Below are 16,539 nucleotides of genomic sequence, written 5' to 3'. Positions count from 1 at the left end.
GAGGGTTTAGCAAGCTGAGTAGGCCAAGTCTGTTACATTAACATGTGAGGCTCTGTTTGGTCATAGGATTGAGCTATAAGTCTGCCTAACCATTCCATATTTCTTAGGCTGTCCTTGCTCCCTTCAATAACAAGCACTTATTGAGTACCGAGGGTGTGCTCAACAGTATGCCAAAGGTATATTTCTCATAAGTATTTTCCATTTTACTCCCCACAACTTAAAAATCTGGAGGTACTCAAAGAATTTAAGAATCCTGATTAAGATCTGGGACTTCAGAGCTTTCTCCCTGTATTGTCAGGCACTATGTGAAGTGCTAGAAAATAAAACTTAGTATGATACAGATCTTTAGTGAAAACAGACACATTAATACATAGTTTCATTTAAGTGGGTTTAGTGCTTGACAGAAATATAAGCACAGAGATTATGGGGTCCTGTAGGAATGTCACTACTTGAGCATCTCTGGGTGAGTATCCTGGAGGAAGGGGTGTTCAAGTCAAGATTTGCTGGGTTAACCATAGTGAACCTAGCTTCTGGGATTATGTTATCAGACTGCTTTAGAACTCAGTCTGGAGAAAGCAAAGACTCTTGGGCTGATACATTTCTGGCAGGTGTTTGCCAGTCTGCCTCAGTCCAGCCCATTTTTATGTATGTATTTCTAAGCTCTGAACTTTGGGGCTGATAAACAATAGCTAAGTTCACAAGTAAACCAAGGGCAGGGGAGGCGGGGAAGCTTTGATGTTTAGACCTGAAATGCTGTTCGTCTAATCAGTTGCATGTCTGATTTCTTGAAAAGTACCATTTTACTTTTATGGCTTAATTTTATTAATGCAACACTACTTTTTTTATGTTGTAAAGTAGCAGGTACTGAATTAACATTTGTTGAGTAAGTGAATGTATGAGAGAATTAATGATATATATCAGAGGTCAACAATTTTCTCTGTAAAGAGACAGATAATAAATATTTCAGGCTTTGTGAGCATATGATCTCTGTCAAAACTACTTGATCCTTTTGTAGCATAAAAACAGCCATAGATGTTAAGTAAATGAATGGTATCACTGTGTTCTAATAAAAACTTTAGTTACAGAAAAGATGGTAGCCCACATTTGACTGTGAGTTATAGTTTGCCAATACATAATATACAACAGTCAGTACTCTACTGGAGTTACAATTTGCAAGAGATAGGTGCATTTGCTTCTGGTGATTTTGTATGATTTTGAAATTCTGTGTTTACTTATGTGCAGATAACATACCAGGGGAAGGAACTTTTAAAGTATGTTTCTGAGGAATTACCCATGCCTCCAGACCCAAACTTGGAACCTCAACAACATCAACCTTGTCTTCCAGGTATGTGCAGACCAAGACCTATTTCTTAGTTGTGGAAAACGACACCCTAATCCACTGAGAAGGCATTTCACTTGTCTTTTTTTTTTTTTTCATTCAGGTTAAATTCACCTAATGTTCAGATAACCATTTTAAAGTGAACAATTCAGTGGCATTTAGTATATTCATAATGTTGTACAACCACCACCTCTGTTACAAAAGAGTTCCAAAACAGTTTCATCACCCCAAAAAGAAACCCATACCCATTCAGCACTTCCCATTCTCCACCCCTCCAATCCGTGGGAACTCCCGGTCTGCTTCCTGTCTGTGTGGATTTGCCTATTCTGAATATATTACATAAGTGGAATCCTAGTATATATGACCTTTTGTGTCTGACATCTTTCACTTAGCATAGTGTTTTCAAGGACTGTCTGCACTGTAACATCTCTCAGCACTTCATTCCTTTTTATGCTTCCATTATATATATAATGGCATTTATTTATTTATTTGTTTATTCATCGTTTGATTGACATTTGGGGTTCCACTTTCTGGCTATTGGACATAGCACTACTATTAACAGGTATATACATAGATTTGTATGTACCTGTTTTCAGTTCTTTTGGGTATATACCAAGGAGTGAATTGCAATATTACTAATATATATTATATATTTACTTTTTTTGAGGAACAGCCATATGTTTTCCACAACAACTGAATCATTTTACATTTCTACCAGCAGTATACAAGGGTTCCAGTTTTCCCACATTCCCACCAAAAATTATTTTCTGTTTGTTCACAGCACTCCATTTAAACTCCATTTAACTTAATTTCTAGAAGAATAACCCTTTCCTCACAGCTCCTTTCTCTGTGAATCTATGATGTACTTATTTTAGGTAGATTTTTTTTTGGTTGGAATAAATTTATTTCACCTGTATGTAAACAAGGTATTTAATAGTCATGGCATTTTTAAAAAAATGCTTATTAAATCAGATAAGTTTGACTACATCCCAGATATAACAAAGCGCAGGGAAAGAAATGGACATATCAGCAATAAGATTTATTTTTAAATCTGTACATTATCCACAGGCCCAAACAATAGCAGCGAATGCTTGAATGTCCCTAAAGTAGTGCCATCTGAAAGAAACCTATAATAGGTCAATTAAAACCCATCTCACAGTAGCAGCATTTCATTTTAACAATAGTATGGCAGAGAATGCATATGAAAAATTCATCACAAGACAGCCAAGTCTTCAATAATGCGACTTCATGTAAAAACTCAAGCTCCAAATAAAAATTGGTAAGGTAGATTTTTTTAAGTGTCATAAAAGGAAAATGGCTTCCCAAGTAGCGCTAGTGGTAAAAGACTTGCCTGCCACCGCAGGAGATGTAAGAATCGCCGGTTCCATCCCTGGGTTGGGAAGATCCCCTGGAGGAGGAAATGGTAACCTACTCAAGTATTCTTGCCTGGGAAACGCCCTGGACAGAGAAGCCTGGCAGACTGTGGTCCATAAGGTCACAAAGAGTCGGACATGACTGAAGCAACTTAGCACAAGAGGGAAAATGGTATTTTTCCTTTCTTTTCAGGCATGATTTAGTTAGTTTCCCATATTTTCTAACAATAAATCCTAGATGCTAGAATAAAGCTTTGCTTATTAATGTAGACTGATACACTTCATTTGATGGAATAAACCTTCAGAAAACTGAGGAGAATGCAGTCTTCAGTCAGCAGTTGATTGCAGAGTTGTTGGAAAGGCCAGCAGCTTTATGAAAAGTGGACGTAACTAATGTTGTTACCCTCCTGTACTGCAGCGTTCCCGCTTTCTCCCCCAGTGGCCTTGTCTTAGACCAGCTGGGGACAATATATGAGGAAAAGAGGTACAAAACAGAAATGAGAATTCTGTAATAACCAGTCAAAAATCAAACAGGATTACTGTCACCAGGCCCCTAACCAGGGCTTCCCAGGGTCACTCGCTCCCTTACAACAAATCCAATAATTCAGCACGTTCCTAACTTTACACAGAGCCCTTTGTCTCAAAAACTGGCTTCAGAATAAGATGCATTTTCCCCAGTTTTCTAAGGATAGCCTCAAAAATGTTTCTCATCATTTTGGGGAAACTCATAAAATAAAACAGTTGTGAAGAAGTTAAAGGGTTTAAGGAACTAGAAGGAGTTGTGATTCATGGCCTTTGGTTCCTAACCCTGACTGCAGTTCTACCTAATCTTGGAGATGAGCCCAGGACCCAGAGTTTTTAGAAGTGATTCTTAGGCAGCCAGCCTGACAGCTGACTCTGAATGACTAGTAGTGTCTGATTTCTTATGCAGGTAATAATTTGAAAATTCTTTATATTCAGCCCTTCACTTTGATTCCAAAGCATACCCACCCCAGGGCTTGCATACTCACATTCTCTGTCCCTTCCCCTCTCCCTTTTTCTGTCTCTGTCTCTCTCTGTCTCTCTCTGTCTCTCTCTCTCTCACACACACACACACACACACACACACACACACACGACACACACTTCTTGAAGGAAGATCAAGCAAACCTTTCTCCTAGTTTTATCCTTAAGAGTCAAAGCAGAAATATAGGTTCTTCCTCATATTAGAAAGGTTGTCTGCTCCTCAGAGTTTCTAGTTCCAGGCATGTCAGATCAGATCAGATCAGTCGCTCAGTCGTGTCCGACTCTTTGCGATCCCATGAATTACAGCATGCCAGGCCTCCTTGTCCATCACCAACTCCCAGAGTTCACTCAGACTCACATCCATCGAGTCAATGATGCCATCCAGCCATCTCATCCTCTGTCGTCCCCTTCTCCTCCTGCCCCCAATCCCTCCCAGCATCAGAGTCTTTTCCAGTGAGTCAACTCTTTGCATGAGGTGGCCAAAGTCCTGGAGTTTCAGCTTTAGCATCATTCCTTCCAAAGAACACCCAGGACTGATCTCCTTCAGAATGGACTAGCTGGATCTCCTTGCAGTCCAAGGGACTCTCAAGAGTCTTCTCCAACACCACAGTTCAAAAGCATCAGTTCTTCGGTGCTCAGCCTTCTTCACAGTCCAACTCTCACATCCATACATGACCACAGGAAAAACCATAGCCTTGACTAGACGAACCTTTGTTGGCAAAGTAATGTCTCTGCTTTTGAATATGCTATCTAGGTTGGTCATAACCTTTCTTCCAAGGAGTAAGCGTCTTTTAATTTCATGGCTGCAGTCACCATCTGTAGTGATTTTGGAGCCCAGAAAAATATTCCGCAGCCATACATCTCCTTTCTCAGAGTGCTCATAGATCACCTGCTAAGGGAGCATGAAATTTGAAAAATGGATTCTGCTTCTGTTGCCGGCAGTATAAACAGTTTCCTGTTACTAATGTCTCTCCAGAAATCCTGAATTTTCTTTCCTTTAGAAATTTCAGATGTTAGCACTAATTTGAGAACTGTGGAGGCACCAGTATGCCAACTAGCATCTTGCTACCTTGATCTGGACCTAGGAATCTATAAAACAGGTCTGTAGGCTACTGTTGAAGTTTTATTTAAACATTCCTTGATTTAGGATTCTTTTGTACCTGGTTTTATGGTACCTAAAAGAAATCAAAAGACCTGGCAAGTCAGAAAAATGTAAAGCCTCTAACCTTATTACAAGCAAGGTTGCTGTCTTATTTCTCCAGAGATATACAAATGACCAATAGGAACATGAAAAGATACTCATCATTGCTTATTGTTAGAGAAATGCAAGTCAAAACTACAGTGAGGTACCACCTCATTGTTAGAGGTGGCCATCATTAACAGGTTTACAAATAAATGCTGGGGAGAGTGTGGAGAAAAGGGAACCTTCCTACACTGTTGGTAGAAATGTAAATTGGTGCAGCCACTGTGGAAAACAGTGTGGAGGTTCCTTTAAAAATCAAAAGTAGAGCTGCCGCATGACCCAGCAATCCTACTCCTAGGCATGCTGCTGCTGCTAAGTCGCTTCAGTCGTGTCCGACTCTGTGCGGCCCCATAGACAGCAGCCCACCAGGCTCCCCTGTCCCTGGGATTCTCCAGGCAAGAACACTGGAGTGGGTACTCCTAGGCATACATCTGGACAAAACTATAATTCAAAAAGATACAGGCTCCTCTATGTTCATAGCAGCACTGTTTACAGTAGCCAAGACATGGAAGCAACCTAGATGTCTACTGACAGCTGAATGGATAAAGAAGATGTAGTAGGGGACTTCCCTGGTGGTCCAGTGGTTAAGAATCCATCCTGCAATCCATGGGATGTGGACTTGACCCCTGGTTGGGGAACTAAGGTCCCACATGGCGCAGGGCACCTAAACCCTCGTGCCGCAACTAAGACCTGATGCAGTTAAATAAATACAGTTTTTAAATAAAGAAGGACTGGTATATATGCACAATGAAATACTACTCAGCCATAAAAAAGAATGAAGTAATGCATTTGCAGCAACGTGAATGGACCTAGAGATTATCATACTAACTGAAGTAGGTTAAACAGAGAAAGACATATACCATGTGATACCACTTGTATGTTGAATCTAAAATATGGCACAAATGAACTTATTTATGAAACAGACACAGATTAACAGACATAGGAAACAAACTTATGATTACCAAAGCGGGAAAGGGGTGGTGGGAGAGGGATAAATGAGGAGTTTGGGATTAGCAGATACAAACTGCTAAATGTAAAATAGATAAACAGCAAGGTCCTACTACATAGCACAGAGAACTATATTCAGTGTCTTATGAAAAACATATTATGTGTAACTGAATCACTTTGCTGTACATTAGAAACTAATACATTATAAATCAACTATACTTTAAGAAAAAAGAAAGAAGTGATGGCCCTTCACATTTTCTCATCCAGAAATTTAAAAGAACTATTTCTCTTTACCCCTCATCCAGTTTACTTCTGTTAATACATATCATTTTGGATTCATGGTATCAAGAAAATCCTGAGTCCTGAAGATAACAGATAATATGACTTTCTTCAATAAGTCAGAGATAATGGAAGAGCTTTTTATTTTTTTGAGTTCTACACAAAAACTAGTTAACTTGGCAACATGAGGCAACATATTGATAGACTACAGGGTGTTAAAATGTGGTATATTAACACATTTGAGGGTATATATTAAGTCTAATAAAAGATTTTAAACATACCAAAGCTAACCTTTAAAAATGAAATTCTGTTAATGAAATGTTGATTGAATCCCTGAAGTCTTTATCTCTAACGTCCTTTTAAGCTTTAAAATGGAGTGAATCTGTGGTGCATATTCCCTTAAAATTTCACAGCTTCCTCCCAAGTCTCTCTCTCCACTGCGTACTTCGTTATAGTTCCCTTTTGTGTTATTGAGGGACTCTTCATTGATATTTCAGTATATATTGGAATAGGAAAAAATGAACATTCCCAAAACTTCTACATCATTTGTGAACACTGTGTATAAACATACTGATATACTTTTCATAAAGTTCTCTTAAAAATTATGTTAATATAGATCACATTTCATCATTTACCTGGAAAGTCAATTTTATATGTTTATGTCCCCTGTCACCATAGTACCAAGACACTCAAAACACCTGAAGCTGAGTGTATTTATCTAAGCAAAACAGAACAAAAAGGTGTCTCCTGAGGTCTTTTCTTTTCCCAAGCTATCATTTAATGCACACTGATTATATAATTTATAATTTTCTTTCATGAGGATTTAACATCACTTGTTCATTCGGAAATAGAACACAATTTTTCCGTTCTAAAAAGTAGACTTTTTTGTTTTGAAAAGTCTTTGACGTATGTGTAATCTGTTGTAAATACATGACTTTAAAGAAACAGTTTTATTCATTTTAGTGCTGTTATTGTGCTTCATTTCTCTGTAAAAGAATATGTAATAGAAGACAAACATTCACAGGTGCTTCTGTTTGATGTGGTTAAAGTTAAACACCCAAGGAAGCCGGTTGCCTGATAACAGAGCAGCGGGTGTTTCTTTCAGCTCCTATTTAAACTCTTTTGATTCTTTTTCACTATTTTAACAGGTCATTTTTTTTTTCACCCTGGTAGTTTACATCTACTGATAGAGGAAGAAAGAGAAGAAAACAAATGATCCGTTGAGCACTTGCCATGTGCCATCCCCCTGCTGGATTATGCTACATACATTAGGGTAGACAGGAGCTTCTTTTCAGGATGTGAACTCCAGGGTTCACATCTGTACAACAGATACACAGAAAACCTGAACACCTTACATGTACGATCAAGTCCCTCAAACCCAGTTCAGCTTAAGGAACTGCCTGTTAATTTCAGTTTTCCCTTGAATAATGAAGGCCTAAATAGTTTTAAACTTCTAAATATTATGATCAAGTCTGTTTCTTGACTCCAGTCCAATTTTCACAGATGGCTTTTGATTTTATCAGTGTAGTGAAAGTCGCTCAGTCATGTCCGACTCTTTGCCACCCCATGGACTATACAGCCCATAGTATTCTCTAGGCCAGAATACTGGAGTGGGTAGCCGATCCCTTTTCCAGGAGGTTGTCCTAACCCAGGTTTCCTGTATTGCAGGAGGATTCTTTACCAGCTGAGCCACCAGGGAAGCCCTTCCCTGTAAATATATGCCAAATTATTAATTTAGTTTTAGATATCCAATCATATAATACTTTATCACCATATGTATCCTTTCACTTCACTTCAGTCGCTCAGTCGTGTCTGACTATTTGCGACCCCATGAATCGCAGCACGCCAGGCCTCCCTGTCCATCACCATCTCCCGGAGTTCACTCAAACTCACATCCATCGAGTCAGTGATGCCATCCAGCCATCTCATCCTCTGTCGTACCCTTCTCCTCTTTCCCCCAATCCCTCCCAGCATCAGAGTCTTTTCCAATGAGTCAACTCCTTGCATGAGGTGGCCAAAGTCCTGGAGTTTCAGCTTTAGCATCATTCCTTCCAAAGAACACCCAGGACTGATCTCCTTTAGGATGGACTGGTTGGATCTCCTTGCAGTCCAAGGGACTCTCAAGAGTCTTCTCCAACACCACAGTTCAAAAGCATCAATTCTTCAGCACTCAGCTTTCTTCACAGTCCAACTCTCACATCCATACATGACCACTGGAAAAACCATAGCCTTGACTAGACGGACCTTTGTTGGCAAAGTAATGTCTCTGCTTTTGAGTTAGGATCCTTCCTTTATCAGAAGGCATTGAACTTTGCATTTAAATAGCCATAATAGAATTTTTCCCCATCATAACTAGAGCAGATGTATTTTTACAGTCTGTTAAAATTATTCTTAATCATTTCCCTTTGATTGGAATTATATTTCTGATTCAGAATGAGAATGTATACATAAGTATTTTAATTTTCATTTTTAACTACAGTAAGTGGTGTTTCATCCCATAATCTTAATGAAGTGTAGAATGCTTCATTTGTAAGCACAAGTTCTTGAAGTCTCAGTTCAATAATTTTAAAGTTAGAAGTGAACTTTTAATACATGAACAGGTCTTGCACCTGTTTTACAGATAATGAAACTTGAGAGCAAGAGAAGTAAAATGGGATAGAGGTGTGTCTGAAGTGAACTATCAGTTAAAATAATGAATCTGATTATTTTTTGGTTTTGACATATCAAGAGAATTAAAAAAAAACAGGAAAAAGAACAGTAAAAGTTAAAATTATTTTTAAACTAATTTGTCATTTTTGAAGTGCTAGTTTCGGCAACTAGATAATATGAATAGTTGCATGAGCCCATTCCTTTGCCTACTAGTGAATCTAGCAATTCACTTTAAGCAGACTTGTGCAGAGTAGCTAACATGGAGTGATACTACTTGAAGGAGATTTATTTCTCCCTATCCTGTCCATGAGCAGAATGTCTCCTTAGCTGTGCCTTTCCTGTTGGAGATTAGGGTCAAGATGAGCCAAAGACCCAATTAAATGGCTTTCTTCCTGGCTGTTCTGGGTGGCTAAATGTGCTACTGTTCAGAAATTTTATTTACTGGTCTCAGAGGGCACTGACTTTGTCTAGGGAGTCTACCTCAAGTAAAAGTGAAAATTAAAGGGAGAAGGGTGCCTACCTGCCAGTGGGGTGATTCGGTAGTTTTCACAGTGCTGATGGAATAAGTTTTTTGTCACAAAGCTACAAATAGATGTCCTTGGTTATCATTGCAAAGAAGATAATTTCTTGACCAAATAATGGATTAAGTTAATGTTTCTCGGAGTTCTAATTTCTCCTTTCCTCACTCACAAGAATTCTTTTAGTCATAGAACTTTTTAAATCCTCGTATTCCTCTTTGTTTCTTGGGGGCTTCAGGACCAGGAGGTGTCTGGCCCCTTAAGCAGAACAGAACTTCTGAGCACTAGTCCACACATTAATCCTCCCCACAGTGAAGACTGGGAAAAATGAATAGTAGATCACGTCAGACTGCTTAGACTCCATGTGTGTGTTTGCTTCTGGTGTTACAGCACCCTGCCTGTGAGTTCACATCACTGCAGATCACAGCAGCCATGGCACAGGAACAATTGCTAATGGACCCAAAGTAAAATCATTTCCTATAAAGTATATTATTTTTAAGCATTTTCCATGCAATATCTGAGTCTTGCTGCTTCATTCCCTCTCTGCTACCACCTCCAACATGACTGTCCAGGTTAGAGTGGAAGCAAAACTCCAGTGTCTGGGAGCTTCCAGTTTGGAAGCAGGTCTTTTAAGTATGTCCTTCTTGCTTTATTTGTTCCCATCCTTCCAAACTGGCCCAGAGCTTGATGGGAATAGTAAGGCTTGTAGTAAGAGTATAGACTGCACTGGTGAGGCCAGACTTGTTTTCTTTTCTTTTCTATTTAAGTGCCTGTATTTTGTGCAACCTATTAAGTACCTACTAAGTAACATCTCCAGCATTCTCCTCTCCTTAGAAAAGTGAAGTTGCTCCATCGTGTCCGACTCTTTGCGACCTCGTGGACTGTAGCCCGCCAGGCTCCTCTGTCCATGGGATTCTCCAGGCAGGAATACTGGAGTGGGTTGCCATAGCCTTCTCCAGGTTATCTTCCCAACCCAGGGATCGAACCCAGGGCCTCCTGCATTGCAGGCAGATGCTTTCTCCTCTGAGCCACCAGGGAAGCTAATAAGCCCACCTGGCTCTAAGCCCCAAACTTCTAGTCACTTCCTTGGTCTTTGTGAAATGGCCAGCCTCACAACCTGAGTTATCCCATTATTAAACTAGGGGTCAACCGTAGGTCATGTTGTTAGCATAAATTATCAGGGCCCATGGAGAGTAATAAAGCCATTTCAGTCACTAAGGAAATTCCAAGAGGAAATAAATAAGTAAGTAAATAAATAAATTCCAAGAGTACTTAACAAACTTGCACAACCTGGGGACCAAAGCCTGCCAAATTCTTTTTTTTTTTTTTAGTTTTAGTATTTATTTATTTTTGGCTATACTGGGATTTTGCTGATGCACTTGGGCTTTCTCTGTTGTGATTTGGAGAAGCTATTATCTTGTTGTGGTGCTCTGGCTCTAAGGCACCGGTTCAGTCGTTGTATTAATAACTGGCAGGCTCTGGAGCAGGTGGGCTTCAGTAGTTGTGACTCACTAGCTTAGTTGCTTCAGGAGAGGGCAATGGCACCCCACTCCAGTACTCTTGCCTAGAGAATCCCATGGATGGAGGAGCCTGGTAGGCTGCAGTCCATGGGGTCGCTAAGAGTCAGACACAACTGAGCGACTTCACTTTCACTTTTCACTTTCATGCGTTGGAGAAGGAAATGGCAACCCACTCCAGTGTTCTTGCCTGGAGAATCCCAGGGATGGGAGAGCCTGGTGGGCTGCCGCACAGAGTCGGACACGACTGAAGGGACTTAGCAGCAGTAGCAGCAGCAGCAAGTGCAATAAATATATTGAATACTATAAATGAGTTATTAAATTTTAAAAATCTCAATCCCAGTTTCCCAACTACTTGGATTCTTTCCCTTTCTTGTCTCACATGGTTGTGCAAAGAGTAGAGTATTGAAAATTGATGGACAAATGTGCGCTATACTGTCAACACAGAAGCAAGCTACAGAAGGCTGTAATATACCTTGGGTTGTTATCGTTAGTTACCTGGGTAGGAGGGGAGGTGGAACAGAGGGAGGGTTTCAGGAAAACCATGCCTACAGGCCAAATTTAAAGTATAGACAACAGTAAAACACTAAGAGCTCAGCTGTAAAAGCCCTGAAGCCAGGAGATTTGCAGAGTGAGCCCAGACGCGGACCCACGGAAGAGACTCTTGGTTCTGTAACTGTGTCCTCAGCTGCTGTTAGTAACAGGTTATTATTATTTCTCAGAAGACTGATAATACATCTCACGATATATTTTTACTCATTTTATGTACATATAGTATACTGCATATATATTTAATTTTTTATGAAAAGAAAAAGTGAAGAGTTTTAAAAACATTATATACTGGCATTGATGCTTTCAGATACGCTTTCATATGTGGATATGGAGAAAAGGTTTGTTCAGCTTCGAAAAAGAAAGGAAAGTTAGTGAAGCTCTTTGTCTTTAACTTTGCTGAATGTTACTTGTCTGGAATGATTCAAATGATTTTGAAGCTTGTACTATTATGTACTAGGATAATGTAGCAATTGTATAGTTACTTAACACAATTCAAACCAGGATCATACATTTGAAATTAATGTGCTGCATTCTTACATGGGGATTACCCTGTTTAGCTCAGTTTTCTGTATATATGTGTGTTTTTGTTTTGTTTTGTTGCCCGCCCGGTCCCAATGTATCGAGAAGTAGATAACAACAAAGAAACTTGGAAGTGTTAGAAGTTGTGGTCAGCCAAAGGCGCCGGCTCCTGGCAGCACCAGCTGGAATGAAATGGGTGGGAATGAGTGGTGGACAGAGTTCAGAGATGGCTGGTGCAGAAGAGGTGGCAGGGGAGAAGGGAGAGGCAGCAGAGGGCAAGAGAGGCAACGGAGATGAGAGCAGGGGTTTTGTAGAGTGATCTCTGATTTTTCCAGGCCGGTTATTATGGAAAAGAGGCTGTACTGTGAGAAAGTAGAAGATGTTCTTAATATGCATTTTGTGGTGGGATTTGTGTGTTCCCAGGACTTCTGTCCATGGGTTTACCAAGGAAGTGGCACTGCCCGTTACCACAGAGCCCCTTGCAGTTTTCCTAAAGTCCTGAGATTACAGGAAATTCAGAAGTAATTCTAATTACTAACAGTATGCTAACAGTAAAAAGTGGATCTAGGAGTGGGATTTTGGCTGCCATGACCTGTGTCCCTTTGAAAGAGAAGCCATGTGAACAGCTACTAGCTAGACTATCAACCAAATAACCCTTGTGGGTATATCACAGCTAACCTGTTGAGAAAGTTATACATTAAAACCATCACACCCTACTGACTTTGGTGATAAAGTCAGCACTGCTTAAAACAAACAAACAAAAAACAACAAAAAGAGGAGATGGGCCTAAAATGGTCCCTTTCTCTCAATTTATTACAGCCCATGAGGGAGAGAGAAACCCAAATCATCTCCAAGCAAAGCTCGTTTAGAGTGCAAAGCAATGTTGAATAACACTTTACAGTTTTACAGAAAGCTTTCACATTTCATACTTCCTCATTTGACAAAGGTGATGAATGATGGGAATGGTAAAGCGAAAGGAAAAGAATGTTTAACACTCAGTTCAGTTCAGTCACTCAGTCATGTCCGACTCTTTGCCACCCCATGAACTGCAGTACACCTGGCTTCCCTGTCCATCACCAACTCCCGGAGTTCACTCAAACTCAGGTCCATCGAGTCAGTGATGCCATCCAGCCATCTCATCCTCTGTCATCCCCTTCTCCTCCTGCCCCCAATCCCTCCCAGCATCAGAGTGTTTAACACTAGCATTACTTGATTGAATACCCCACTTCTAGGGGTTAATAAGTTAACAGACGTCCATCTGAGAACATTGTCTTTCAAACACTTCAGGTGTGTCGTCTCAGCACGCCAGATTTGGGCCCCTCTGTTTCGAGCATGTCAGCTGGAAAAATGGGCAGGTCGCTCCCCTTGCAGCTGCTGCTGCTTATCACCCTGCACTTCTGTTGGTGACCTTTGCTGTGTGAGCACCGTGTTGATCCTTTCTGGTTACGCCCATTACAGATAAGATAAAGCTCAGCAGGTGCTCCCAGCCATCTTTCACAAGTGCCCATGTTTGGGTCTGTGACTTTCAAGGCAAGGCCCACTCATTGGAGAGAGGAAATAGGTTTTTTGTGTATACAAGCCCATCCTTGCTCTTATGAAACTAAGATAATATTAGCAAAATGAATTTAAGTACACATTTAAACTTATTTCCATGAGTTTTTCCTGAAAGAATGCTCTCCACTTCTAACTTTGGTGGGATACCTTGCTTCAGATAGACAGCTTTGTCTACAACAAAGCTGCTAATAAAGGAATTATTTTGTTTACGTATGGACCATCTGTAAAAATGTTTAAATTCTTTGAGTCATAAGTAACAGATTAAAACCCAAATCAGACTGCCTTAAAACCCCCTAAAAAGAAATTTTGTTGATTCGTGTACTAGGAATAGGTTTTCAGACTTAAGCCAGGGTTCAGACAGCACTACCATCCGTGGGTTTACCAAGGAAGTGGCACTGCCTGTGTTTCTCACTTTCTTACCACTAGTTTTTCTCACTTTCCATTTCTTAGCTCCTTTGTAACAGCCTCTCCTGTCCTCATTCCAGAGCTCCATGCTTTCAGATCCAAGTCCAGAGGGGAAGAACCTGGATGTGACTCTTTTCTAGAAGGTGAAGCAAAGATCTCATTGCATGTAACTCTACTCTGAATGGGTCATGTTCTTACCTTGAATCAATGTGTGTTCACTGATTGGGTTATATCTAAACAAATCTGATAGATGTTGAAAAGCAGAGATATTGAATAATGTCCCCCAAACTGAGAAGGAACTTGAAGACCAAAAAACTAAGCAGGCAACTCCTTAAAGTACAGTTGTGAAGTGTTTATTGTGGGTAACTTCCATACAGGTAGGAGGGATCAGGAGATGATCCAGAAGCATTCACAGCGGAACTCCATGCCTCTGCAGAGGGTAAGGAGGACTTGAAGGGACCAAAGCTAGGAACAGAACCTGACTACTAGGGAGGAGCCTGGCTGGTCCGTGCTGATGGAGCTCCCTGCCCTTCCCTGGGGGTCTCACGACCATTTACCATACCTCAGCAAAAGGCATTCTTCCAGTTTTCACATCAGTAGAAAGCAAGGGTAAGGCAAGTTGTTAGGGAGTTTATCTGGCTTGGGCACATTCCTTGAGTGAGTGAGTGGTAGTTGCTCAGTCCTGACTCTCTGCAACCCCCTGAAGCCTTCCAGACTCTTCTGTCCATGGAATTCTCCAGGCAAGAATACTGGAGTGGGTTGATGGGCACATTCCTCATAAGCAGACGAAGGTGTGGTCATGCAGAAAGGGGAGGGGATGGACTGCAGACCTAAGATGGAGCTGATAAGAGGCAGGCAGTGTGGTTCAGCCACACAGGGGAGAGCAATTTCACCAGAAGCACCTGGGCCAAGTGTGACAGGACAGGATCGTCCTCCAGAGGCAAATTAGGGTGGGGTCACCACTAGAAGGGTAAATGAGTACTGGGTATTAGAAGCCCAGATATCTATGTGGATGTGTAACTGTGTAAACATTTGTACTGCTTAGAATTATGAGCAGAGCTCTCGGACTTACAGTGTGTCTATCTGAAACTGCCTGGCTGAGGTCACACAGACGCATATTGGTGCTATCCCTGGAATAAGATTCAATTAGCTGAGTGACTTACAGGTCATATAGCCAATCTCCAAGACAGGAATCTCTGAGACTGTCAGGGAGCTTAAAGAAGCCAGTTTTAGAATCATTGGTTCAGATTGGCAGAGCCGAAAGGGACCCCGTTGATAATCTACCCTCACCTCTCAGAGGAGACGGAAGTCTAGAGAAGCCATATAACTTGTTTCAGGTCACAGCCGAGTTTGTGTGACCTAGAAAACTGATCACCAATCTTTCAGCCTAACGATGTCTTCAGTAATAAATATGAAGTATAAATAAATAACAGCAGCTAGTATTTTGAGTGTTGCTGTGTATTAGGCAGTATCCATGCATTTCACATGCAGTGTCTCATTTAATCTTCACAACTGTTTTACCCTCAGTTTATTGGAAATGGAGGCATAGAGGGACTTTGTTTAACTACCTTCAGAACCTCCAGTTATCCTTTTTTTGCCTTGGTACTTTAGACTGCAAACAGGCTTCTTTCTTCCCAGATGGGTTAGTGCTGACTTACAGCTTTCTCTTGGGTATAGAAAATGGAGTGAGTGAAGAATGACCTGGCAAGAAAACCTGTTATGTGTGCTAATACCCTTAACTAGGGTCTAAGGTTTGTAATAAGTAAATTTAAATCTTATTTTTTCAAAAGGCAGTTTCTAATTTGTTGACACTTCTTTAAACAGGAACTTCCAAAGAATCAATGCAAAGCATCCCACATTATCTTCAAATAAAAGAAATACTGTTAAGCAGCGATCAAGAATTCCTCCCATGCCATATAATGGATGAGCATTGGAAGTTCTATGTGGAATGTGAGGAGCTAACATTCTAAAGCCTTGCTTTTAAATAACTTATTTGATATTTGTTCATGTTATTAGCCAATGTTCATATTTCGTCTTGTTTGGACTGGCGAACCTATTTAACACACATTTTATGAGCTGCTGCTTAAGATGTGTAAGTATAATGTCTATAATAAAAAATGTAACTCTTCAACTATTACAGTAAGATTAATACTTTTTGCAATTAAAGACATTTTTGACATAAACAATATTGACTCTCTGGCTTTCTTTTTACTATCATAGACTTTTAATCTTTAAATCAACACTTCACTTTTGCATAAATAACAGTTGTTCTCTATGGGAAGTAAGGATACAACTAGGAGTGATAATTGGTCTTAAAAAGTCCCTGGTAAAGTGAATCTACTTCAAAAAAGAACTTAAAACCTTACTACGTACCCCCCATTTACTTTGGAATTTATATTGAAATCAAAATGTAGAATTATGAAAGAGGTTTATCATAAGTTTCATAAAATTTAGTGTAGATAGAATTGCAGCTGTGCCAAGTCTTACAGCAAACAGTGAATCAAGGGTTGATTTGGGGCTGATTATTTTAAGTAGGGTGTATATTTTACCTGTAAAGTTTGCTACATTGTCATGAAGATATTTTTAAAGAGTTATATTCAAGAGTTTTATAAGTTTTCATAAGCTTTAAAAAAAAATA

At 40.1% G+C, this 16,539-nt stretch overlaps 1 protein-coding gene across 2 annotated transcripts in view; it reads left to right on the top strand.

Annotated features, from left to right (window-relative positions):
* The window catches only part of ANKRD31 (ankyrin repeat domain 31), a 134,898-nt gene extending 118,805 nt beyond the window's left edge, over nucleotides 1-16,093 (top strand). The window contains exons 26-28 of one of the 2 annotated variants that reach the window (XM_070796848.1): nucleotides 1,243-1,345; nucleotides 13,982-14,044; nucleotides 15,726-16,093. In XM_070796848.1, the coding sequence (XP_070652949.1) occupies nucleotides 1,243-1,345; nucleotides 13,982-14,044; nucleotides 15,726-15,871 (312 nt within the window). In that variant the 3' untranslated portion in view covers nucleotides 15,872-16,093. The remainder of the gene's footprint in view (nucleotides 1-1,242; nucleotides 1,346-13,981; nucleotides 14,045-15,725) is intronic. The other variant, XM_070796849.1, reaches the window with a different exon arrangement.
* The last annotated feature ends 446 nt before the right edge of the window (nucleotides 16,094-16,539 follow it).

Source organism: Bos indicus, chromosome 10 (genome assembly GCF_029378745.1).
Source record: "Bos indicus isolate NIAB-ARS_2022 breed Sahiwal x Tharparkar chromosome 10, NIAB-ARS_B.indTharparkar_mat_pri_1.0, whole genome shotgun sequence".
In the NCBI taxonomy this organism is placed as follows: domain Eukaryota; kingdom Metazoa; phylum Chordata; class Mammalia; order Artiodactyla; family Bovidae; genus Bos; species Bos indicus.
This window is presented reverse-complemented; position numbering and strand designations above follow the sequence as displayed.